General features: G+C 38.7%; 1 protein-coding gene across 1 annotated transcript in view; it reads left to right on the top strand.

The window, feature by feature from the left end:
* The window catches only part of grik2 (glutamate receptor, ionotropic, kainate 2), a 342,742-nt gene that overhangs the window by 111,398 nt on the left and 204,562 nt on the right, over nt 1-26,782 (top strand). Inside the window, exon 4 of the mRNA XM_042489444.1 lies at nt 22,825-23,006. Coding sequence (XP_042345378.1) covers nt 22,825-23,006 — 182 coding nt within the window. The remainder of the gene's footprint in view (nt 1-22,824; nt 23,007-26,782) is intronic.

Raw genomic sequence — 26,782 nt, 5'->3', positions numbered from 1 at the left:
TTGACAACCAAGTCATATGTGCTTCCACAGCGTTTCATTATCGCGGATCAAACGGCTGATGGTCCGACAGCAGTGCAGTGAGAGAGAGCGCAGCTTGATTTTTCTCATGTTTTGTTCTATTTTTGCGCAACAGAGTGCAGCTTCTCCTCACAGCACCAAAGTGTCTGAAACAGCCAAATTTGCAGAGGTGACTTTAGACATCTACAGACTACTTTTATTTAGAAACACCAGGACGCATTACTCTGTGTCTCATCCAGCTGCTCATGCTGAGCTCTCATTGTTATTTCCAGGGGATGATTTAGTGATCTGGGGGCCTGGGGCCACAGACACATTACCTATACCTACATATGATTAATAGCACTCAGCAGAAGTTGAAGTCAGAGTCCTGTTTGTTAGTTTGAGATGGAGCTTTTAATTTTTATATAATGCTGGAAAGTTTAATAAATAATAGCATATCATTTGTTTATTACACTCCAACAAGCCATGGTCAAATGAAAGTGTGTCAGTGAACTATGAGGGCACAAAACAAACCACAAAAAAAAGCAAAAAAAACCCTTATAAATCGTAATCGAGGTAAAATGTTCACTTGATGGTGATATTGATTTTAGGTATGAGGTTTGGACCTTTGCTGGGAGGAAATTGCTGTAACTGGACCTCTTTGAATTTTAGTTGAATACCCCTGGTATATAGCATGAACCCATCTCATCATGCTGAATTACAAACAAGTTTAAGTTCAAGTTTTCAACCCTGAACAGCAAGGGAAATTGAACAGTCTATATTAATGTATGTTCTGTACTATAAAATGCTGTGCAGAAAAATAAAGAATTTCAAAAAAAAAAGTTTAAAGGGATAGTTCACCTAAAAACAAAAATTCAGTCATTATCAACTCACCCACTTGCTGATGGAAAGCCGAGGGAAATTTTATAATCCACAAAACACTGCTGGAGTTTCATGGGGAAAAGGCGTTGCAGTTATCTCCTTAACAATTAAAGCAAATGGTAAACGTTAAAAAATACATAATAAAACCACAAAATGTCTCCATACTGCCCGTCCGAAGTAACTCAAGTGTCCTGAAGCTGCAACGAGCCAAGTTGTCTCAAAATTTGTCGATGGCGTCGATTTTTCAGCCGTGTTGTGTGTGTGTGCTTGCGCAAGACCAACGATAGCTCACGGTATCTACAGGCCAGTGTTTACATGCTACCTGGGAGCCTCCAGCACACAGTAGTTTTAAGTCAGAGTTTTCATGTCAAGTGGCACAAATGGAGCTCTGTGGACTGACTGTGTTACGTGGGTGGGACAGAGCAGCAGCACAATCAGTCAACCAGTTAACAGCCAGACAGAGACTAGAAAGAGCTATAAATTAGCAAGCCTAATGACTAATCACTGGTGCTAATTGTAATTATTCTAAATGCTTTTACTTTACGATCCAAGTTTGATTTTGTTTTGTCCAAATAGACAGAGTTACAACAGTGAATTTATTCCAGTGCATGATCAATCTTTCTGTTCGTGATACTGCAGTTATGGAGTCGATACAGCAGCCTGAATAAAACCGCTTTTTTAATATTAGAGATGGACTAGATGCACATTGAGGAATTTCTCGTAAACAAAACAAAAAAATAATAATAACAATATAATATCATATATCATCATGATGCAATTAAGGTTTTATAAGGTTTTCAAATACAACCATAACTACGGTGGAATAGCAGACAGAGGTTTTTGCCCAGGTGTAGCTGGGTATTGTTACCATTTGTACATGTTCCATAATTCATGGAAGTCAGAGAGCTTGTGAGGCTGCAGAAGACATGCTCTCCTTGTTACTCAGGAAAGCAGACCTTGTTCAAACCTTGCTATTATTGCAGTCCAGGTCACTGGGCGACAAATAAGCCAGCAGGCTGGGTACATGTACCATATGCCAGGGGTCAGGGTGTGTGCCAGCCTGAAGACAGGCTGCCAGGCCTCCCAGAGCTTACAGACACACTGGGACCAGTGTGTCCTGGATCACTGTGCTGCAGTGTGTGTTCACTGTGTTTAGTATTCAGGCCAGCCAAACTCTGCTTTTTGGAGTCATGTGCTAATTGCATGTACCAGATTACAAGCTATCAAGGCAATCTGCAAATAGCAGAAGATTGCAGTTCGTGAACTCGTTCATTTTCCTTTTACAGTTATTTCTGTTGAGTGTCATCAGAAGCTGAAGGCTACCTCAGCATGAACTGAAGTGCCCTCCATCACAGGGCTAACAGCTGAAATAGGGATGTTTAGGAATTGAGGAATTGGTGGCGTAGCACAGACCTCAGTAGGGGGACCCAAGGGTATCCTTGGTATCCCTGATAAACAAGCTCTATTTAGATAGTCTTTGTAGGCACTTTGGATCAATATATTGATTCAGTGATCACTGTTTAAGTTTGATTGATGCAAAATGAAAACGTCGATTCATATCAGCATCCTTAGGATATGTCTTTATTTTGATATTCTGTGTCACTGTCAAACAGCTGCAGGAGGAAAAGAGCAAGCAGCCAAGACAAAGATGATGAGGATAATGTTATTTAGTCGGGAATACATCAGCAGTGTGGAAATGTTTTAGATTTCAGAGAAAATAAGGGTCAAAAGACAGAACACATGCAGGATGTAAACCATGCCATTATGGTTTTAAAGACAGCATACCTGCCTGGACAAGTATCTCACTCACTCACATTACCTGCTCACTCTCAACAATGAAGTGGCTTTAAGCCAGTTAGCCCTGAAGATTGAGGAAAAAGATAACGGTTTGGATTAAAATGAAAAGATTTCTTCCAGACAGGACTTTCTGACAGAAAAGTTTACTCATCCCATGCGCTGTTTTATGTAGTCGAGTCAGTTTAAAGTACAATGAACTGCACTAAACCGGGTACAATTATTAACATTATTTATGGGATGTTTTTATCTTTTAAAGCCAAAAGCAAAAAAGAAAAGGGTGGCAGCTTCTTCTGTAACAGAATATGTGAAATATGCACATTATATAATTTCATATCAATTGCAGGTCCCTGAGTCGAATTGAATCGTGTTGTGCATTGTGTCCAAAGAATTGATATAGTACCATATTGTGATAAAAGTAGTGATTAATTATGAATTATGAATACTGCCGAGAACAATAATATTAGTTGTTAGTAATTAATAGTAGAAAATACTCAACAAATGCTTTCGTTGAAAATCTATTGACTAGAAATGGCAAAATTGTTAAATATTCTTTGCTCACAGTGGTGGAATGTAACCAAGTATATTTATTCAAGTACAATGTGAATGGAAATATTGTATTATATTGAAATATATTGTTAGAGTAATCACCTTTAACGGTACCGCTTTGGCAGCAGGTAAATTGTGTCAGAGACCAAATTCAAAGAAAGACTGAAGGGCCAAACCTACAAGTGTTAATTTGTTCATTTGGATTTGTGCCGTATGATTAGATTGGATTTCGCTTTATTATCATAAATAATTCTTGTCTTGCGTCCTAAGATGTCAACTGTTTCTCATAACTACACATAAATACAAGAATACAAACAACAAAATCATACAGTAAACACTGCAAACCACAACAGACATGAAGACTATTGTGGTCTCAATTAACCAATATCTAGAGACTGTGTTTGTGTCTGTGTGTGTGTGTGTGTGTGTGTGTGTGTGTGTGTGTGTGTGTTTGTGTGTGTTGAGGGGTGGGAGATGGAGGGGTTGACCTGCAGGTCTCGTCGGCAGCTTTGGGAGGAATTGATTGTTGCTGATCCCGCCACCTCTGTTAATTAAGTTGTAAAGTGGACATAGCTGGTTCACTATGGGGTTAATAGTGGCTTGATTTTCTGTCTTGGTGAGGGGAAATTAGATCCTGGCTCGACCTGCAGACAGCTTTACCTTCCCATTGTCCCCATTTACACAGATGACCCGATAGCGAGGACGGATGGCGTTGATGGCGGACACTGAGGGCAAACAGACATGTGATCTGATTGGAGTTTGAATCTTTTCTTCGCTTGTTTCAGTACGAGAGGCACGTTGTCTGATGTACTGAGCAAAGTCAGTGCAGCAGAACATTTATATTATCATATAATTCTCATGGGTTCTCCCCCTGACCCCCCACCCGCTGTTCTAAATCGTGTCTGCTTTTCGGGAATGGGATATAAAGGGGTTAGGAAACAACCTCTCTCTTTGTGCTGTTTCTGCACCAAGCGGGGAGCAAACAAGCAAATCAATAACCATAATGGGACTCCTCTAACGGCTCAACTTTATAATGGCAAAACTGAGATGGCAGCAGCATGTGTTATAGCTCTCCCAGCCAGCCATAACATCCATACAACTACCTGGAACACTGCTGCTGCTACTACTGCAAAGTTTGATTAGGCCATAAGGGAGAACAGGCTCCTATACAATAAAACACAGACTCACAAAGAACTGCTTCTCTCTGCTGTTCGCTGTATGGAGTCCATACATACCTCCATTTGTCAGTTACCAAACAATTCAGGCAACGCTTTCAGCTGCTCAAATGAGAGCATTTGCTGCTTTTCCTGCTCATTCTTCAAAGAAGCTCTTTGGGTTTTGGACTGTTGGTCGAACAAAACAAACAAATTGAAGACATCACTGTGGACCATGGGGAAAATACACTTCTAACCCCTTAGACCGTTTCATAGAATTAACTATTTGGCATGTCATGCAGTTCAGGGCTGTATGTTTAGGGTATTTTTGGGCAGCCCATTCAAGAAAGGTTGACAGTTTAATCGCAGCTCCTCCAGTCAGCATGTCCTGCAACTATCCTTGGAATTGCTTCTGATGGTTGTTCCATTTGTGTTTAAGTGCGTGTGAGTGTTTCAAAACTGAGTAGCAGGTGGCACCTTTGTATTTTAGCCTAACCACCAGTGTATGAATGATTGTGTGACTGGGTTAATGTGACTTGTTGTGTGAAAGCGGTTTGAGTGGTCAAACAACTCGAAAAAGGCTATACAAGTGCAGGTCCGTTAACCATTTTTGAGAAGACATTAAGGAGATGATGTCCCTTTTATTCAAAAACTCAATTTGAGCATCAATATTAGGCTATTTCATAACCACTTTACATACAGGAATAGATATGTAAGCTTCAAATAATGTTAACGTCGCTGCCCTCATAAATCCCTGAGTCCTTTATGATGGCATGAAAAGGAGGCTGCGTTGTAGACAGCTAAGGTCTGGCGTCCATGATATACATTGTGACATGTAGATGGAGAATTCACTACTAAAGAATTTGTTTAATTTGGCCATTGTTTAGTTTTTTTTTTTTTTTTTTATGTCTCCTACAGTCATATCTCGGTTGAACTATGCAACACTGCCCCCAAAATCTCAAGTGGCACTGCTCAGTTTCATCTTGGCTCTCAGAAAATGTGCACAAATTTGGAAAAAATGAAAGCAGAGTTTGGACAGAAGGCTCTGTCCGTATTCCTATGTAACATTGAGCATAAATAAGCCCTTAGGCCAACAAAATAAATAAGAAATTAAAAAAATCATCAAAAACTAGTTTGAAAACACTTTTTTTTGGCAAATTTCTAACTTCCTATAATTCCTCTGAGGTTTGTGGAAAAGCATTACTTTTTTAGTCTGCTACTAATATGAAGGGATAAGGGACAAAGTTATTAGACCTTCAGGCAAGAGTTTGGGTAATGTTATTGTGTTTATTGGAAGGGGTTAATTTCAAGACAAACGTTCTGCCTCATTGTTTACCTGGTTGCCAGTGAACCAACTTGAGTTTGTTCTGAGTCGCTCAAATCATTTATACCAATAAAAATGTAAACTTTTGTCGACATAGACATGCTACACATCGTTACCTTGGATAGGTTCTCCACAATGTCATTGTTAAATTCATTTTACAGTAACCGTGAGCACGAAAGTATAAATAATGCACATTTACCCAAACAAAACAGAACGTATGACTCCCTGTAAGTGGTAATAAAAACAATGTTGTTGGGTATGCTTGTTTTAGTTATGTCGTTGGCTACCAAATTAAAGTGTTACCACATTTCATCTGGGGACAGTCCCTGGAGTAAAACGTGCTCCAGCTGGGGAAGCCAACTGGCTCCATTTTGCATCTTTGCGGCCTTGGAAGAACAAGCTGTTATTGGCTGTCATCAAGTCAACTGTTCACGAATGTAACCAAAAAGACTGGCTTTCCAATGGCAGTTGGTAGTTTGGTTGCATATCACTTATGCAATGTAAAGGTGTGATGATGTGAAGTCCCTACGTACAGACTGCTTTATAGTTAAGGTTGTGTTTTAGCCACTAACGAAACAAGCACATTTTCAGAAACTCAGTGTTACCTTTTTCAAAATGGAAGTCTCATAAACAAAGTTTTGGCCCTTGAATTCTATTGAATGTTTTTTTTTTTTTTTCGGTATGCCAAGTAGCAAGCCAAAATATGGATTAATGAAGGTTGGCCACGGACGCTGGTTCGCATTTGGCATTCCACTTCATTGGAAGTGGTTGAGGTCAGGCTCTTTGCAGGCTTGTCAACTTCGTGCACACCAAATGGGAAAGTATGTTCTTCCTGTGTAAGCTTTTGCATAGGGACAATAGGTCAAACTAGGGCTGGGCGATATGGCTTTAAAATAATATTGTGATAATTTTAGGCAAATTACGATACCTGATCATCAATATTTTTCAATATTTTTAAATGCCCTTTAAACTAATGTTAACTACTAAAATACATTTTTTAATTAACTGCAGTTACAATCAAGCTAAAAATAAGGTAGCTGCTGTCATATAATAAACTATAAATAAAATATGGTTTCAAGTAGGGGTGGGCAATATGGCAAAAAATCATATCACGGTTCTTTAAAGGCAGAATTACAATTTTATCACATTTCTTTTCATTTAAGATTTTCAGACTATCGTGCATGTTACTGAACAGTACAAACAAGCTCATTTCCCAAATTTTGAAAATATGGCCCTAAAATAAAAGAATAACAGAACATTTACCTTTTTGAACAGATTTTAATCTGTGTGTGCAATTTTGTTTTCCACTGTTTTGACGGGAAACATATCTTTTGTCAGGTAAAATATTATCAGTGTTGAATTTTTTGGGGGACAAACTCTTCAGTGTTTTCATTTTCATCCATGACTTCCCACTTGTGAAATAAAGGGGGAGGGGAAAGAAAGCCAAGACTTGACGGTTTGCTATGATTGGCTTATCTATGTATCGATAGGGAAGGCATGAAACGAGCTAGCAAATAGTGAGCTTCAGCTGAGAAAAAACAAGACTAGGTTAAAACCTAGTATATGGCTGGACCGTGTAAAGTAGTTCCCAACCTTTCCCTTCAGGAATTCACTATTACTGAGTACACTGAAGACATATTTTAGGGATATTTAATATTAAATTAAGAGAGAGGTTGAAAATAAGTCAATGTGCCTGTGGCCCCAGGCCTGCAAATCACTATGTCTGCCTCTGGAAATAATAATGAGAACTCAGCGAATGGCTGGATGAGACACAGAGCAATGCGCTCTAAATACTTCTATCCAAAGTCTGACTAACCTGAAAATAACACAAAATAGTCTTCAGAAGTCTAAAAAAAGTCACTTTCCACCTCTGAATATTTGTCTGTTGGTTCATTCAGACGCTCTGCTCTGTCTGTCTGTCTCTTACTGCGCTGCGCTGTCAGGCGATCAGCTGTTTGATCCGTGCCAAAAAGTTTGGATGTGTAGCGTGTATCAGCATAGAACTACAACAGATAGAATGTGCACTGAAGCACGATACAACGATCTCTCCGTGATGGCGGATCATGGACACATTCTTATTCTTCATGATCTAATATTGTCATATCGCACACCCCTAGCTAAAAGGAAGTTAAATAAAGTTCTTCTATGGCATTTTTAGAAAGTATTGTTGTAATTTATATTTAAATTGTCGGAAATTATTTTGAAAGACATGGCTCGTCTCTGGCCGGAAGTCTAAATGTTTTTTCCTGTGGACTTGAAGCTTTTGGTAAACAGTCGAATGTTAGTGTTAGCAGACAATTAAACAGATACCAAGGTGCCTTTTACCTTGAGGATACATTCACTGTGAATGGGCAACAAACTAACAGCTCTCCAGTTCATATTTTAATAATATTTGTAAGTTGCTCAATCGCTCGCTCTGTGGTTACAAACTGTGACTAAATAGTCGCGATTGTCGCTCTGAAAATAAAAACACATGTCTCACCTGCTCACGCTACCGCCACTACCGCTCATTAAGTTAGACTGTTACCACAGCGCAGTTAAACTTAATAATTAATTTACTGTAAGACGGAAAGAAACTAACAGCTCTCCAGTTCAGATATTAATTGTATTAAATTGCAGTAGTGCTCCGTGGTCGCAAAATGTGACTTAATAGTCACAGTCTGGAGCTCTCCAAAAGCCGTGCTTTGTGTGTGTGTGAGAGAGAGGGAGAGAGAGCGCCTTAGGAGAGAGAGCGAGAGAACCAAAACACCAGTTGCTTATAAAAACGATGTGACGATTTGGACTGGATGTTTGTGATATTTTATATATCCCACATTGATCAAGCCTCGATACCTCAAGTATATACGATATTATCATCCACCCCGAGGTCAAACACAACACAAAGTAGTAAGCCCACTAAAGTGCCCATTGAATTCTATATTTCCCCTCACTGGAACTTAGGGGCCAACACCAAAGCAAGAAATCAACAATCACACAAACATAGCTGCCCACATACCTTTGTCTATATAGTGTATGTTGACTATCAGCTCTCATTACACATTTGGCTGGCTTAAAGATCATTAACGTAATGGTAGAACTTAATGGTTTCTGTTGTGACTCCCTCCCTACGTTTTGTTGTTCTTCTTTTTTCCCCTTCTTCATAACAGAATGAAATGGTGTCTCACAATGATCCATTACTTAGGAAGCCATGTCAGGTGTGAAAGGGAGGTGTGAAAACAAAAAAATGTCTGGTGATCCATCTTGTAAGTCTGATCTAAATTGTTTTCTGTCCTGTGTAAATTTGAATTTAAAAAAAGGTGAAAAAAGGGTTTTGCCAAGATAATCATTCCAAGTTCCTTCATTTAATTCTCATCTGTCAAACAGATAGAAACAAAAGTTTTGCCAGGTGAAAAGAAAGTTTTGCCAGGATATTTTTTCTAAGTACTTTTTATTTCATCAGTGAGTACAGGTGGGAAAATATTTTGGCAGTCGAAAAGGTGTTTGTTGTTGTAATACTCATTTGGTGACAAAAAAAAGATTTACCGGCCAAAGTGTTTTTTATTACCTGATTTTCACAGAGGGGAAAAAAGTAATCATAGAAAACTGATGCTGGCAAAACCTCTTTTCACCTGTTTCACAGATACATTTTTGGAGGAATTTAGATTTTCCTGGCAAAGGCTTTTTTTTTTTTTACCCTTTTTTAAGTCATAAAGAAACTTTTAGATCAGACTGAGAAAATAAATCACTTTTTCTTTCCTCTCCCTTGCACCTTACTGCTTCGTTGGATATTACATTTTGGAAAGATAATTTCTTGACACTAAAATTTGGACCACATTACAATTTAAATAGTTTTGATTGAATGGCAGAAAATAGAGGAACATGTTAGATGTTGGCTATTCAAAAAGTTGTGGGGATGCCGCCACCAGAAACATGAATGAACTCTGCAAATTTCATGTTAACCAAATGTGATATATTTTGCATTTTGTGTGTACAGTTGACATTTTGTCTTCAGAGTGACACTAAAGCAAAACTTGAAAAAGGTTGAGGATAAAAATGAATGTCTTCCTGGGAACATGTGTTCAGGAAATTTAATGGGAATCTACTATTTTTGTTGAGGTTTTTCTGGAGTACAAATTTTGGCCTGGTGGTTGTGTTATTGGAAAGATCTTTTGCAATGCTGCTAGCAATGCAAAAAACATCATGTCAAATAACATCAGCCTGGTCAACCCCTTTCTCTTTCTAGACTGGTTTCTATGGCAGCAGCATCCTGAGGCTGTGCCTGAGGTGGCGCAGGAAAGAAAAGAGATGCTGTATTACCCTGGACAACCAAATCTCCCTTCATTGTGACTCAGCTCAGAGTCATTTTTAATTTTTCTGCAGTATTTTAATCCTTACCGTTTTTCAGCCTTGGAAACTTCAGAAGCTCTGACAGCAAAATAAAAAAAAAAATAAAATTTGTGCGGCATGCTTACCTTAATTAAATGATAACTTTCCATATCCCACGTCTTTGTGGACGTGGTGGGGGCTGGGGTGCTTGAAGAAAGGTCAGTCTCACGGCATGTTCACTGCAAGTAATATGGATGACTGCATGGTGTAATACCAAAGTGGTCATTTGAGAGAGGCACGAAAATGATTAAGAGCCATGTCTGACAAGCTGAGTTGGTATTTAGAGGGTGGGCATGTCTGCTCTTTGTAAATCCAGGCAGGATGTTAATGGAAATTAGAAGGCTAGAAGCAGCAACGGGGATAATAGGAAGAGTAGTTGTGGCAAATGTAGTAGTTACAGTGGTAAATTTAGTGGTAAATCTACTGCAGTAGTGGAGGCTGTACAAGGATTTGTGCCAGTAGCCTTAGGAGCATTAGTAGCAGTATTGTAGCAGTAAAAAAAGTATTATTACTATTTTTTATGAGTTTAGTCAGAGACACTCAGGTCAATAAAATAATCATGTATAGCAAATGGTTTTGCACTTGGATCTAGAGGAAAAGGCTCTGCCATTTTAGGGAGCCCTCAATGAATCCAAGCTCAACGAGGGTTATGCTGAGGGAGCCGCAGTCCCAAAACAAAGTTATTGCCTATTATTGTTAGTCGGAGACCCCCAAATGGAGCCACTGCCATCTGGCATCATCAGTCTTTGCAACAAGCATGTTGCAGTTTTTCTTGAATGCTGGCAAATCAGCAGAATCCATGGCTCATCACAAACTGAATCAGAACAGCAAGAGCACAGCAGCGCGGCTGAACCAAAATATCAGTCAGGGCAGCAGGAGAAAACGTTGGCATAGTATGTTTCTGCAAACCAGCAATACATTGTATTTTAATGCTTCTAAAGTGACTTAGTGTGAGTTGGCTTTCTCACTGGGAAGTGGGGGTGGTGGTGTACGGCATGACACCGCGGCGAGATACCTGCCAGGCTGGCTACCGCCAGACTACAAACCACAAACCCGGTTGTTTTTTGTTAGTCAGTGTGTGCTTCTGGTGGATTTGAACCCTTTGAAACCTGGATGGAGTTTTCCTGTGCTGTTTTCAAACACCTTTCACAAGTATTCATCTCGCAAATTCACTCCGGTTTTAAAGGGTTAAGCACCAAACGGAGGTGTTTTTAGGGGCTCTGTCACTACTTTCATAGTGACTTGATAGCCCCCAAGTGTGTTTCATAGCAGCCTGTGGCTGTTTTCCAGCAGGGGTAGTGTCACCAAAACCAGGTATTTAAAGTCAAAACATATTTTTTTCCTTACCATTTTTGATTTTGTGCCTGATTTTGTGCCTAAACCTAACTACACATTAACCTTGCTGAAATATAAAATTTCAATCTATCTGCTACATAATAATGTACATATTCAGTGTATCTGTGGTTTGCAGAAATGTTTATTTGCAACATTTTTTCTGCCATTTGGGTTAAAAAAAATAAATGGTAAATGAACTTGCATAGTACTTGTCCAGTCTTTTTACCACAGTGCTATCACACTGCCTGTCTCATTCACCCATTCACACACTAGAGGCCAAGGCTACCACACAAGGTGCCACCTGCTACTCAGTTACTAATATCAAGCAGTCACACACTGATGGCCCAACCACTGGGAGCAATATAGGATTTAGTATGTTGCTTAAGGATACTTTTGACGGAAGCTAGAGATTTAACTGCCGATCTTCTGATTTGTGGACAACCTGCTCTATGTCCTGAGCCACAACTGCCCCAAGCCAGCATCAGTACAAGGTCTTCATTTACTGACAGTGGCAAGTAAATGGAACCTGTACTGAGCTAAAAACACGCAGTTTAACTGATAATGATGAAAGCTCAAGCGACATAGCAGCAGATACTTAGCTTATACCCTGACATAATGGCAAGTCAAAATCCGGTGAACAGACCATCGTAACACAGCTAAAAAAACAAACAAAAAATGAGAATTGACTGGAATTAATTGGTCTTTGGAAACAATACTTGTGTTAAAATGAAAACAACCCAGGCCTTAATAGTTGTCGGTATATAATTCTGTAGTTCTAAATCAATAGGTGCTGTGGATATGTACATTATGTATAATTTATCATGACTGCAGATAATGGCTGAATTTTCTGCAGTAACAGCAAACTCAACAGTAAGTTAACAAGGAGATGCTTGATAAAATGTAATTGAATATACAGATTGCAGATTGTAAAGAGTCTAGAGGCAAATTGTGATTTGTAATATTGGGCAGTAAACAATTACAATAACACTGACTAAATCAGGAAAACATAGGAATAAAGGCCTGTCTCTAATATAAACCTGTTTTAAATAAAAGGCCTGGTTCTCTTTGCAGTCGAGACAAATGGAGGCTCAGTCACTATTTAAAAATTTACAGTATAGCACAATACCGTGTTTAGAGCCTTGTGAGTGCGCCTGTTCATTTTAAAGAGAGTATATATTTTACTGGTGAGAGTCCTCTCAGTGTACTTCAGAGTGAGTCCCAGGACCCCTCCAGTAATCTGTTTCAATTTAATGTGTGTGTGTGTATGTGTGTGTGTGTGTGTGTAACTCCACACCAGCAGTCCCAGTCCCATCATACGCTCGACTACCACTCAGCCGCCTGTTTGGAGAAGGGCTCACTGACTCTTCACAATTCACCATGCTAATCCCACTCTTTTTGTGCTGGAATGCTAATGGCAGATGCAATGTTTTCTGTGCTCTGATACCATATTATTGTTGTGTGTTTTTGTTATTTTGAGTGAGTGCAAAATTGGTTTGTATTGTCAAACCAGCCTATTTTTCAGCTGTTTCTGAATAGAAAATTTCAGTCACTAACAAAATAAGTGACAGTTGCACCAGTGTGAAATAAAGCAGCTTTGAGCCATTTAGGAAAATTCATCTTGATGAGTGAACAAATTATTGTAAGAACAGTGACTGATTTGTGGCAAAAACTGACATTACTGAGTCAGATAAAGCAAAGCAAAATAATCACAGAAGAAATCATTAAATAGACATTTAGAGAAAAGCTGACGTTAAGGGAGAACATTACAAAAATCTGCACAATATGAAGTAACATCATGTTAAGCTTTTTTGTTTCTTTGTTTCTTTGTTAGTAGGGAGGGGCAGCCCCCTTCTTTCAGGAAATGCAAACATGGTGGGGGAATTCACTGTAATATATACATGGTTCAGAGCCAAGAAGAAAAATGACCAAATTCATATTCCAGTCAAATTTTATTTAGCATTGTATCTCCATGCAGTGGCCTCTATGTAACATTTCAAAAGACTTATAGCAATACAGTTGTTAGACACTTCATCAGATTCACTGTTTCATCTAATTTGACCTTAGCTTTTAAACTTATCAGTTCAGATCATAGAAGTATGATATAAATAATGTGCGTAGTTACGGTGACATCAACCATTGGTTTGTGGAGTCCTATTCTAACGCCTTGAGTTTTGCATTTTTGCCTTCGCCATCTTAGATTTTTGAGCCAGAAGTAAGAAGGGTGAAGGGAGCGTGGAGCTATCTCTACTGCTAGCGGCTAGCTTGTGCGATGCACCTACAGCTATAGTTAACTGTGATAACGCTCATGCAAATTTTTCTTTGTAAAATCTAGACTTCAAACAATTTAAAGAAAATGACCTTACGGGTGGTCATTATGAGTTTTTAATCGCTAAAATAGAAGCATGAACTTTCTGCGGTACTGAAGTACTACACTTAGTGTTGTAAATAAATTGTAACAAAGGCTTTGACTGATCTAAAAATGATGTAATTGAGCTCATTTATAGCCTCATACAGTCATCATCAACTAAAAAAGAATTTAATTTCCCTTTGTCTATCTCTGTCATTTTTTTCTCCCCTCTCCATTTTTTTCCATCAGCTGCTACATACACACAGTATAAATAGTATGTCATGATTCCCATTCTGTCCATTTTTGGGGCAGAAAGAATTACTGTTCAGACATTATGGTGGTTCAGATTTAAATGTTTATAATATAATTACTAATATAATCTGAATTACAATTTGTTTTGAACTTTGTGATAGATGCAATGAATATCACTGCTTCTTATCACCATGTTTTTGTTATCTAACACAAGAAATTCTCTTTGAGGTGAACCTGGTCATTTACAGATAAAAATTGAGCTTATGATTAAAGCGGTTAATTGTGATTGTGTAATAGCACGTGAACTCAATGAAAACACAGACACAAAATGGTGTGATAAATTTAAGTCTCTCCTAAATGACTGTGTGTAACACTTCTCCAGTAAATCCTCAGTTTACAAAGAAATGTTATTGTCATTGTTGGTTTTGTGAATGCAGCTCGAGCATCACAAAGAACCTTGACTGTCTGCTGTTATCAGCTGAAAAAATGTTTCTCCAATTTTTTATCTTAAGTCTTTTATTTGAACTGAGGATTACATATTTTTCTGCGGGTTAAGAAAAATTCAGGGCACCCAGGCTCATGAAACCTTTTAAATCCTGTTGTACAATATGAGCTTTTTCCTAAAAGTCGGATTCCCCCGTAGAGGAGCTTTGGATGGAGAACAGTGTCCTTATATCTGTCTCCAGTTTTTTTTCCTTTCAGCTTCCTTTTGGTGTTGATGGTGACAGTTTACTAATTAAAACAACATCTGCATGGTGTGCTGACAAGGTGTGAGGACAACACGCACCACACCAGATGCCACGCTAAAGTGGATTAATGAATGTGGGTTGTCGCTCAGTTTGACACATGCATGACGGTACAGTAACTTTGAGGTACTGGTATGAAATATATAAAAATATGAATAATTACAGATAACATGCCATTTTCTTCATTATGTTCTTTTTCACATTCCTGTCCCATCCCAATCCTTGTAAAAAAATCTGTTAGTAATTCTTTTCCAATTAGCATTTTGTTTCATATTATTATTATCATCATTATTATTGTATAGCACAAAAACTGTATTGCAGAACAGGTATCTGATTGGCTGTTGCTGTGGTCTGAATGGGTGAAACAGCCACTCACTTGACAGTCTCTGCCTGGTTTGTTTTTATTGACAGACAAAGAGCTCTATTTAAATGAACTCACTGGAGTTTACCTCAGCCCAACGTGCCCTGCCCTTTGTTTGTGGGGCGTGCAAAACGCACTTTTGGTCATTTTGTGTGGGGTTTGCCCAGTGCACCTATGACATTCACACACTGGTGGCCGAGGCTACCATACCAGGTGCCGCCCGCTACTCAGTAACCAAACTCACGCCCTCACACTCAAATGGCGCAGCATCAGGAGCAATTTAGGGTTCAGTATCTTGCCCAAGGAAACTTCAACATGTTAACTAGAGGAAGTGGGGATCAAACCGCCAACCTTCCAATTAGATGACGACCATGACAGACTACCTCTGAGCCAGTCACCCCCAGTCCTGTAGCATGTTGAAAAAGTCAGCTTTTATGTGCTTAAATTTGACATTCTGCAGATACGAGAGGTTTCTTTGCTTGAATATGGCATGAACAGTTCAGTTTAATAGGTGTGTGAGAATAGATGCACAAGCAGGGGAATTGTTCACACTGAGACTGCCCCCTGAGGGCCCAGTTTTTTTGCTGCACCCCTTTTCATTTGCATTTGATTTGTCTTAGGACTACATATAGCAACTAAAGGTATGCGCTCCCATTCCCATATTAATTACTCTGAACTCATTTTGCAGTAGCAGGAGAACTTTTTGTACCCACTGCACCATGTGGCAAGAGTATATATGTGAAGGGGAGAGTTAATTGTTGAAAAATAAAGTGGAGGTTTGGGCGGTGGACTCTTTTCAGCACAGATGATTTAGAGCGAGTAGAGCTACGGTGCAGCTAATAACAAAGACAATTTTTACTGTTGTGACTGGCCCACATTTACACACGGAGGTTTATTTATAGTGAGGGAACAGCAGCATGCATGTTTTGCCTCCACATCCCCGTACAACTGCTGGAACCTCTGACCGCGGGCCTGGTTTAATCTTTCTCCTACGTGTTACATACATTTAATTGAACATAAATAAGCCAGCCAATGTGGCAAGGGTCACATTAACCTTGACCCCGGGAGTCAGCAGCTCAGTGACTGATCTGCCATTACTCTCATCATGCAGCGCTGCATATCTGTCGTCTGGGGGAATCACTTTAACGTCTACCAATAATGATTGAGCGGCTCAGTAAGAGGAACTCTTCTTCCTCGTCGCAATGCACTCGGAGGGGAGTTGGGAACGCTTGAGGGGCCGTTTCCTTACAAGGATATTTATCACAGGCAGGCCGATCTGTTTTACGCTCAGGAGACTCCCAGACGGCCCCCTAATAAACGCTTAGAGGGGATGAAATATTCATGCAGAGTTAAATATGGATCCTAGAGCAGTCGCCGAGCATTAAACACCGTCAATACTGATCAGCGCTGACACCCCTCTTTTCTCCCACTCTAGTATTTTTCCCCACCAGATCTCCCATTGCTGCGCCTGTAGGTTTTGGAAAGGGAGATTCAGCCATGCAGAATGGGTGGAGAGACGTCTTCAGAATGAGAGGGAGAGCAGGAGAGCTCTGACATCTGTTTATGATGAGCGAGTGCAGCAGTCAGATGTGTCAGGCTGCTTTTATCGATGTTAACTAACTAACCGTAAAACAGCGATTGCTGCTCCAGCAGCGGAAGCAGTTTTTCTGCGAAGACAGCTCATGCAACATCAAGCGCCGCTATGAGTTTGGACTCGAGACAAACCGAACACACAAGCACACATGCACTTTAGCTCTCTCATACACTCATATACATGCAAATTAACCCTTTGAAACCTGAGCAAATTGGCTTGGTATCTTTCAAAAATGCATTAAAAAAGCAATAAGCAACAAAAGAAGAAATGACCCCAAAATTAGCAAGACGTAAAACAATATTACTGGAAAATAAGTAATAATAATAAAAAATAATTAAAAGAAAAATAAAGAAATAATAGAAAAAAAGATAGAAAATGAAAGTTAAAAAACAACCAAAGGGATATGACCTGGAAAAAATGCTCAAAAATGTATATTAATTATGTAACATAATTTTAAATATGTGATTCTGATAATTATAAATAAGATGAAATAAGATGAGATAATCCTCTATAAGTCCCACAACAGGGAAATGTGCATGATTACAGCAGCAAAGGGATATCAAATCACGGTATGTACATTATAGGTAAAGCAAAAAGAACAATATTAATAGTAAAAAATACAAACAAGACTCAAAACTCAATATATATATGTGTATATATGAAAAATAAAGTTTGTCCCTACCTCAGCCATTCCCTGCCTCAGCTGTATTAAAACCATTTTCAAAATCAGTTAACTTCTTGCAATTTCTGGAACATTTCTTACCAAGTTTCACATTACCTTTTTTTCCCATGTTTTTGGAATCAATCATACCAGTTTGCTCAGGGTTTAAAGATATAAATACAAATACAAGAAAAGTGATGTAGCTCTAGGTTTCAAAGGGTTAATCCAGGTAAACACTCTAGATCACAGCAAGTGGTGCCCATGTTGGAGGACCTCTGCTCATACTACTTGGGCACATCAAGAATTTGTCAAGCATGGAGGCCACCCCAGTGGAATCATGGAAGGGACTAAATGGATCAGCATGTGTCCATCTGTCCATGCGTCTGTCCATCTGTCATGTACAGTAAATCAGATGTCACTGACTGGATTTTGCTGTAAAGGAAGAATCTGGGCCAGATTTTTCTCAAATTCTCAAAATGTCAGTTATTTGCTGCATGTGGATCAGATCCTAAAATTGTCAGTCTGAATGTTGTTGGCAAGGTTTTATTTCTATATAGAGGGAGGACATGTACGGGGGATATGGGGGTCCTCTGCAAAAAAATGTAGAGCATCAAAACTTCATTTCCTCCATTTTGGTAAAAAAAATTGTGCCTTAGCAACATCAATTTATAGGGTAACTGTCTTTAACCCTTTAAAACCCCTTTAACCCTTTTGAAAGCATTGATTTGATTTATTTCAAAAACATGGGGAAAAATGTGCAACAAAAGAAGAAATTAAATTACCCCAATGTTAGCGAGACATTAGTTAAAAAAAATTACCTGAATTATAATGAAGAAAAAAGGAGAACAATTTTAAAAAAAGGAAATTACTAGCTTAAAAATATGTTAATTATGAATCATGATATTAAATATGAAGTTATAATTATTAGCTATAAATATAATATTTCACTAGCTTTTTTCCCTTAGACATAATAGCCTGGCATTTTAATAATACTATCTCATAAATTCCTGCAGTTTAAGGTCATTTTTTACCAAGTTGCTTATTGGCCCTTACCGATGTTTTTGAGAGAAATAGCACTGATTTGCTCAGGGTTCAGTTTAAATGCTGCGGAAGGCATCTGAAAGCAGCACAAAACAAGTGATGCCACTCTAGGCATCATTTAAAGGGTTAACCATGTCAAAGGTAATGTCCTCTGCTAGTATTATGTCTTAACTGAGGGGGGCAAATGCACATATTCTGCATGCTGTATAGTAGGCAGCATGTACCCTGCATCATGTAGAGTCTACGCCTATCATTGTTGGTGAAGTCTAAACTGATTCTCATTTTGACTGTAGTCATCAAAGTCACGGGGGTTGAGTTGACACCTCTGGCCCTTTGCCCAGACTGACAGACACTTCATCATGTAGCACAGAGAAATGGCATGAATGAAGTGGGCTGAGAAACAAGCTGCTGTATGTGTAGTGAAAAATAACAGCACCCAAACTACAATTGTGAAAGTGAGTTTTTTATTCAGGGAGTTACACATTGATTTTACATACACGTTCTTGTTAATGGCTAAATGGGAAGTTTTTAGTCATTTTTTGTTTGTTGCAAAATTATGGATGAATTTAATTTGCCTAAGTACATTAAAATAATATCACATCCAACACCTTAAGACATCAGACCAATCTACACGACAACTGAGCGAACTTCATCCTCCCCTAAGAGTTATTCCTATCACATAACTCCCCACTGTCATCACAATTCTGTTTATGTACAGATAATCAGTCATAATGTGTTAATTAATTAGGGAGTGAAAACAGATTTATTTTTTTCACCAGGGATTTGTAACAATTTGAGAAGGCACTGATGAATAATTTCATCCTGTTGATAGGGGTATCAGATCAGAAAAGACAATGTATTTTTATCTAGGGCTGTCAAATGATTTAAAAAAAAAAGTCTAAATTAATCACAGAATTTCAATAGTTAATTGCTATTAATTAAATTTTTTAATTCCATGTTTTCAATACCATTATTATTCACTTTTCATTATTTCTTTATTTAGGTTAGGAAAGGATCATGTATGGCCTTAAAAAACTTGGTTTTGGAGACACAATCTTGGCTGGAAATGCAGCAAGGAAAAAAACAAGTCACTGGGAAACAGAAACAGGTTGCTAAAAAAACAACTAGTTTTGTTGTTTATTAGGCCAAACAGTGGTCTGCAGCTTGTCAAGTGTTCGCCATCAAACATCCCCTCCTCCACCCGCACATTCTTCACTTCACTTTAGAAATGGTAATGTGATATATCTGAAATGTACAAATGTTACATTCGTGGTCTGCAGAAACGTACAGTGCCAACATTTTCTTCTGATGACCCGGCTGCTATGCCATCACTGAATGAATACACAGCTCACCACATCATTTACTGTTGTTGCACACATTTAGAGAGATTTGTTTACAGCCAGTTCTCCGGCAGCCATAGCTACGGGGAGCTCTGTGACACAACTGCAAACCTTTATAGTGTGGTGTGTTTATGTTACACACAATGGTTGTGTGAGGTGAACTCCAGCTGCAGAGTCACTTTGTCATGAGATGGTTAAATGGAACACTGGCAGTGTCTCACAGGTCAACACTCTGGAGATATCATCATCAGTGTGCAACAGAGTGTTTGATTTAATGAAAACCAGCGCCTGGCTGCTGAAGCTCCAGCAGACTGCAGGCTGGTTTCCCACAGTGCAGTGCACTCATCTGGAAGCAGGAAGTAAACAAATAATGCCACAGGCCAAACAGCTGGGGACGATGGGCTTCGGGCAGAGACACAGACCTGCTGCGCCGCTTCAGACGATGCGTCTGTTTGTAGATGGAAGAACTGATGCTGGACTAGTATTCAAAATAGCATCTGGTCCAGTCAGTGTGAATTCACTTGTGATAAACAGGAGTTGGATTAATTACCTGTGACCACTTTGGTTTTTAAATAAGAGTCAGAGGAGAATGGCAGCAAGTCGGCGCATTTGTATTTAAGGTTAACACAAACTGGACACTATTTTTCCCTGTTATTGTATCTACATTACTAATAGGAATTTTTGAAATAGGTCCAGTATTGAGTAAGCTGCAGTGTAATACCTACGGACAATTGAGCACCGTCAATGAACAGCCCCCTAAAGGGCATGTTTTTGCCACTGTGTTATTGTTATCATGGAAATTATCCCTACAGAGATAGACTTTTCTGTTAAAAAGATCATTTTTGTTTAATTACAAATAGACTCAATATCGTCATCGCCAATTTAACCAGACTCTATTTAAACAAACAGTAATTGTAGTGTGTATTGTAGTTAGTAAATTACATTTTTTGTTTTTTTAACCAGAGCTGGTGATTGTTGGAATATTGAATATTGGAAAAACGAGCAAAGACAGCTTTGTGAGTTTTATTTAATTTCTGTAGACTTTTATGATGATAAAATTACTGTTTATTTAAATGGAGTCTGGTGAGTGTGAAGGTAGCGATTTCAAGGCTGTGTCTGGTTTAATCAGAAAAGATTACTCTTAATTGCTCTTAAACAAAGAGGTCTATCTCTATAGGGATCCTTTCCACACTAGCAGTCTGAGTCAGTCAGTGGCAAAAACTCTCTCTTAGTGGACATACAGTATAGTTACAGCACTCGCTCAATTGTCTGCAGGGATTACATCGCAGTCTATTGTGCCATTCCTGGCTGTAGCGCTCTCTGTCAGTGCTGGGCTGCTTTCAGAAAATGTTGCTCCATTTGGTCAGTGACACACAAACATGAGAAAATAGGGCCCAGGTTGAAAGATATTGAAATTACACTTTAAGGCAGAGTAGTTTGGAGCTGGCGAGCAGGGGAGGATTTTTAAATAGATGTAACAAGAGCACAACTAACCCAAAATATTCACATTACAAACCGTCCACTGTTGATTTTCTGAGTTGTATTCCTACTGGTTTATTTAATTTAAAAAAAAATTGAAAATAATAGTAATAATGAAGCATATTACAAAACAAGGTAAAATAATTACAACTTTCCCTCTCTCTCTCTCTACTCTCTCTCTCTCTCTCTCTCTATATATATATATATATATGTGTATATATATATATATATATATATATATATATATATATATATATATATACGTATATATATATACGTGTATATATATTAATACACTTTATTAAAGTTCATCTTTATTTTTAATACTTTGCAGTTTATGCAGAATAAACAAACATTCTTAAATATTTGGTTGTTTATTTTTGATGAATATTTCAACAAAACAAAAAGAAAAAAGTAAAATCATGATAGAGATAAGTTTGCCTTTATTAGTGGGAGATATGGCAGATGTCTCCATTTTTAAGTTAAATAGGTCTTCCAAGGTCACATACAGATTTTAAGGTGGCAATCTTAGCTACAAGCAAGGGTCTTTTTTTTGCCCAACATATTGTTGGAGAGCCCACTCTCTCTTTGGGTCCCCTTACCCCATGGGCCCCAGTGCAAATGTTATGGCTGCATTGTCTATATTTACACCCCTGGATCAGAATAGTATACATAACATCTCCCAGGTGGATATACAGAAACTACATTCAAGAAACTAGATTTAGAGAAAATATTCCTTCATTAAGCGCTGTACATGGATACAAGTTTGAATGAAAAAGCGCTGCATTACTCTGCATTCAGAGAGTGTGCATACAAACATACACATTCTTCTGCTGCAACACAAAAATGATTGATCAGCGACTGAGAAGGGAAATACTTATTGGACATTACGGCATAAGTGAATCCGTCAAGATTAAGATGTTTATGATTGGGTTGAAGTCCCTGTCAATTTCCTCTGCAAGGTTGACTTCACAAATATTCTCTGCACAACAGAGAGTGGCCTACAGAGAAAGAGAGGGATCGATAGTGAGCACAGAATCAATGTCATCCATGATGAATCATGAATGTCAGGTAATGGCCAATATTGATATGTGTCTTTCTTTGTTCTGCTGTTTGTTAAAAATATTTGCAAAGCTGGATCAAAGTCTGCTGAGACAGAGGCGATGCAGACTGTTTAGATGCATTGTGGATAATATCACAAGGACAAAAAGGACAATGAGAAAGACGACGGGAGAGGAAATGGAAAGACGCTGAGAGAAAACTCTTGTGTTTAGGATGTAGGATAGAGGGCAGGGGAGGGTGTCGAAGAGAAATGGATTTCATTAGAAATAAACTGACAACAGAAATATATCCCTGCAGCTTTCTTATCCTCTCTCTAATTATAACCACCACTGCCAAATGAATCAAGAGTAGCTGTTACCTCAATTACTGTGGAAATGTATGTACATATATTTGAAATTTCCTTTTAGAGAAATTCATCGCTCTCATGGGAGCAGGACTGTACCAGTTGCAATTGGGCTCATTTTTCACACAGCAATGACTCTTCAGGCAAAAGAAAACTTTAAATTGTATTTTTTTCTGTCTTTGTTGCTTTTCCCTACAGGTCTGATTCGGTTGCAAGAGCTTATAAAGGCGCCATCGCGGTACAACATCCGGTTAAAGATCCGGCAGCTACCTGCAGAGACCAAGGATGCTAAGCCGCTGTTGAAAGAGATGAAGAGGGGGAAGGAGTTCCACATCATCTTTGACTGTGGCCACGAAATGGCTGCCGGGATCCTGAAGCAGGTATGTGTGTGCGTGTGTGTGTGTGTGTGTCTACATATTTAAAGGCATAGCTCTACAGACTTGACTTGACTACCGACTTCACTGTGATATAAACAATACATGGAATTATATATTGTATAATTAATACAACACTTTCTCACATGGTACATGTCAACCAATGCAGAGATGAAGACAAACCTACATGCTGGCACAGATGATTAGATTTAGGCAAAAGAGGCACATGGTAAGGTGCACAAAAAAACATCACATTCAGACAGATAGTAAACACCGGACTCCTGCATGAAAGTTTGGGGGTTTGTCCTGCCTGCCCTGTAGAGACCAATGCGCTCTTCATATTACGTCGTTACAGGCAGCGTTGCAACATGACGCAGTGCAGCGGCATGTCATGCAGGTGCGACAGGTTCCATCCGGCTGCATTCTCACCTGACGCCGCCTATTGGCTTATCATGCTGCTGTGGCAGGTGCCATCCCGACGTCTGGACATCTGGCAGCATATCATAACACCACAGATGGTTTTGTCTGGCTGTGCAGCTCACAGCGCCTGGCCACCGTTTGCGGTGTATCATACAGCCCCAAAAAGTGGCTTTTGGTCTCAGCATCTTTCGCCAAAATCACTGCAGAATCGAAAAAAAAAAAGTCAAAATAAGACAGGCTGAATTATGTGGAATAAGTTTTAGTCCTTCAGGTTAAATTGATTTTCCCTTAATTAGGTCAAATTATTACGGTTTATTGATTATCAGGTTGCAGAAACTGGTAGGGAGTTTGAGAATCCTGCATTTTACTTGCAGCTGCAACTAAGTTAACATGCTGTGCCACCATAGTCAGTAGTGTGCCCATTATATATAGTGAGGCAAAAAGTAAGGGTATGGAGGTCACAATGTTTGATGGATGTGTGAGAAAGACCAGAGGTCATGTCACATGCCATTTTTTAAAATTTTAACTAAAATACTGCTCAAACCTGTGAAGGACAGAAACCTATTCCACATATTTCAGCCTGTTTTCATTTTGAATTCATGAAATACTGCTGACTTTGCAGTGATTTTTGGCATATCCCGACGCCAAAAGCCACCTTTCGCAGCTGTATGATATGCTGTTAAAGGTGGCCGGGCAGTGTGAGCTGAGAATGCAGCTGGACAGAACTGTTCATGGTGTTATGTAATGCTCTGGTCTGCAACCTTATGAAAACCTGCCAGTTTACACCAGTGTGACTAGATGTGACAGTGAATTTTTGGGCTTTGGGCAGACAATGAAATACTCTGTAATAATTATACATTTACATATACCAGGAAAACAACCCTAGATATATTAAGACAAGCTTAAAATGACTCACAAATATAAATGTTTTTACATTATATGTGCTGGCTAATGTCTCATTGACACATAGTTTGTGTAGAGGGGAGAATTTACATTAATACAAAAAAGATTGAAGCAGAGGTAGACACATCCATGAGTTAGACTTCTGTTTAACCATTTCTACAAAATGGCTTTTCCGTTCGGCCCAAGCATGTCATTTGGCATAAACGGGGAAATTGCAATGAGTAGCTCAACTAACAAGCATTCATGCTTCCTGTGCTTGCACGATTTATCAAATATTAAAGACAACATGACTCACCCCCAGCACCTTGTCACTCTCCCAGGGTTTTTAATCAATGTCTAAGTGGTAGATCACTGGGGAAGGTCGAGGAGTACTCCCATTAATAATGTCAGAGAGAAACCCTGCTAATGGGAGGTAATGAAAGACTTGACTGTCCCACCCTGATATTCTCATTACATGACACACCAACCAGTTTAGAGATTGTAGGTACTCTCCATCCGCTATCAGCCAAGCCTTTACCCCAAAAATGTAAACAACAAGAAGGACAACAAGACAGTCAGGTGACAAGATCAATATTTATTTAATTTCTGTGATGATGTGTTGCACAAAGAAGAGCAGGGATAACGTGTTGTTAAATATACCCTTCAAAAACAACAAAATGATTTCATTTACAGGCATGATATTTAGGGTTCACATATTCAGAAGAAAGTCAGACATTTTAAGAAAAAAAACAAACAGAAAGATAAGACTGGACAGTCAGTAGGTCACCTAACCTTTTTTATTCAGAGAACATACAGCATACATTTTTGAAAATATTGTTCAAGCACCAGTAGTTTGCAATGCAAAATTAACTGGGAAGACATTATCTGTTAATACTCAATATGACATCATATCAGCAACATTATACCTCTCACTACAGTTTCAATGTCTGTATCTGTGGAATATGTTACAGACAAGAAAGAAAAACACACAGTTTTTGTTTAACTTCTTGTTTCCATTTCAAATTAAATGCACTCTTGTGTTTCAGTGGATAGAACCGCTTGACTTGTTAACACACAGCTTTTATTGTGAAATTATTAATTATTATTAATTAATATTAATTAATTATTAATGGCCTTTACCAAAAGCAAATCATAGCAATAGAGGCATGGCTGAAAAGCAATGCTACCTTTGTGAACACTACATGCCTAACAGTTCAGCAAGGTAGCTGTCATGTACGGGGGTAGGCAGTGTGGCGCAGGTATTATTGGGCTTGTGTATCACCTATCAACATAGGATAACCCGCAGGGACATTTAGACATTTAGTGACATCATAGATGAAATACCTTTTCCCAGTGTGAGGGTGAGTATAGTAGTTATCTTTGGCCATATTTTTACATTGAGCACATCCTCTGCATTTGGAGCACCCGTTTGGAGGAGGTTTTAACAGTACTTTTTTGCACTCATTGCACATTAGCATGCACAAGTCTGTCTCTAAGGTTATGTTCCCTTTGATAGACTATTACTATAATGAAGGTTCTTTTAAATCCATGGATATTGCTGGGTCTGATGATAAAATGTGCCAATGCTTTTCAAATATTAGAGCCTACTCAAAAGCTATAGAGGGTATAGGTTGTACTAGTGATTTCTGTAAGGCCGTATTATAAGCTTTCTCCACTCAACCACTTGGTTAACCCCGTGCTATAAACCTTTGTTTCATGTACAGAATCGTCAATAAAATCCTCTATCATATGATAATTTATCAGAGTCTGAAGAGTTGGCTTCTTGGTAGACCTTGTTTTAGGGATATGGGGTTATTTTTGCAAGCAGTTAAGTTTTCCATTCCTTTTTTTTTTTACATAAAGTGTGCAGAGTACTGGACTCATTCTAAACCCACATGTCCAGGAAATTAACTTTATCAAAAGCATAGCCTATAGCTAACTATCACTTGGAATCTTTTTCAATGAGAATTCTTTAATTCTTCTTATTTATTTGGGATCTTATATGATTTTGTCCCTGAGACCAACATATAAGCTGCATTTAGAATGTCTGTTCAAGGAAGGAATATCACGCCTTTATGCCATCTCACGGTGCTATATATAACGTCTGATAGCGGAAAGGAGGGACAAAGTGGTCTCGCCTCTGAGCTGGGAACGGAGGTAGTAACAGCCCCTAAATGAGCTCTGCGTAAAACGTAAACCTGGAAAAACTTGATGATGGGCTGCAGTGTGGGCAGTGTGACAATTTAACAGCGTGTTTCTGTTTGTGACCCAGATTTAAAAAAGCAGCTGCTAGCATAGCGGCTTATTCAAAAAAAGAACAACAGTGGCCGTAAATGTCCACAAAATGGGAAAACAATGAGATTTGAGAGCTCCTTACCTGAGCAGAGGACAAGATCAGCTGTCCTATGGCAGAGATGGTAAATTATTGTGATTGACATGTTTATGCTTTTAATATTGTTAAGAAAGTGCTGTGACACACA

Source organism: Plectropomus leopardus, chromosome 7 (assembly GCF_008729295.1).
Source record: "Plectropomus leopardus isolate mb chromosome 7, YSFRI_Pleo_2.0, whole genome shotgun sequence".
Lineage (NCBI taxonomy): Eukaryota > Metazoa > Chordata > Actinopteri > Perciformes > Serranidae > Plectropomus > Plectropomus leopardus.
Note: the sequence above shows the minus strand (reverse complement) of the source record. Positions and strands in the feature narration are given on the sequence as shown.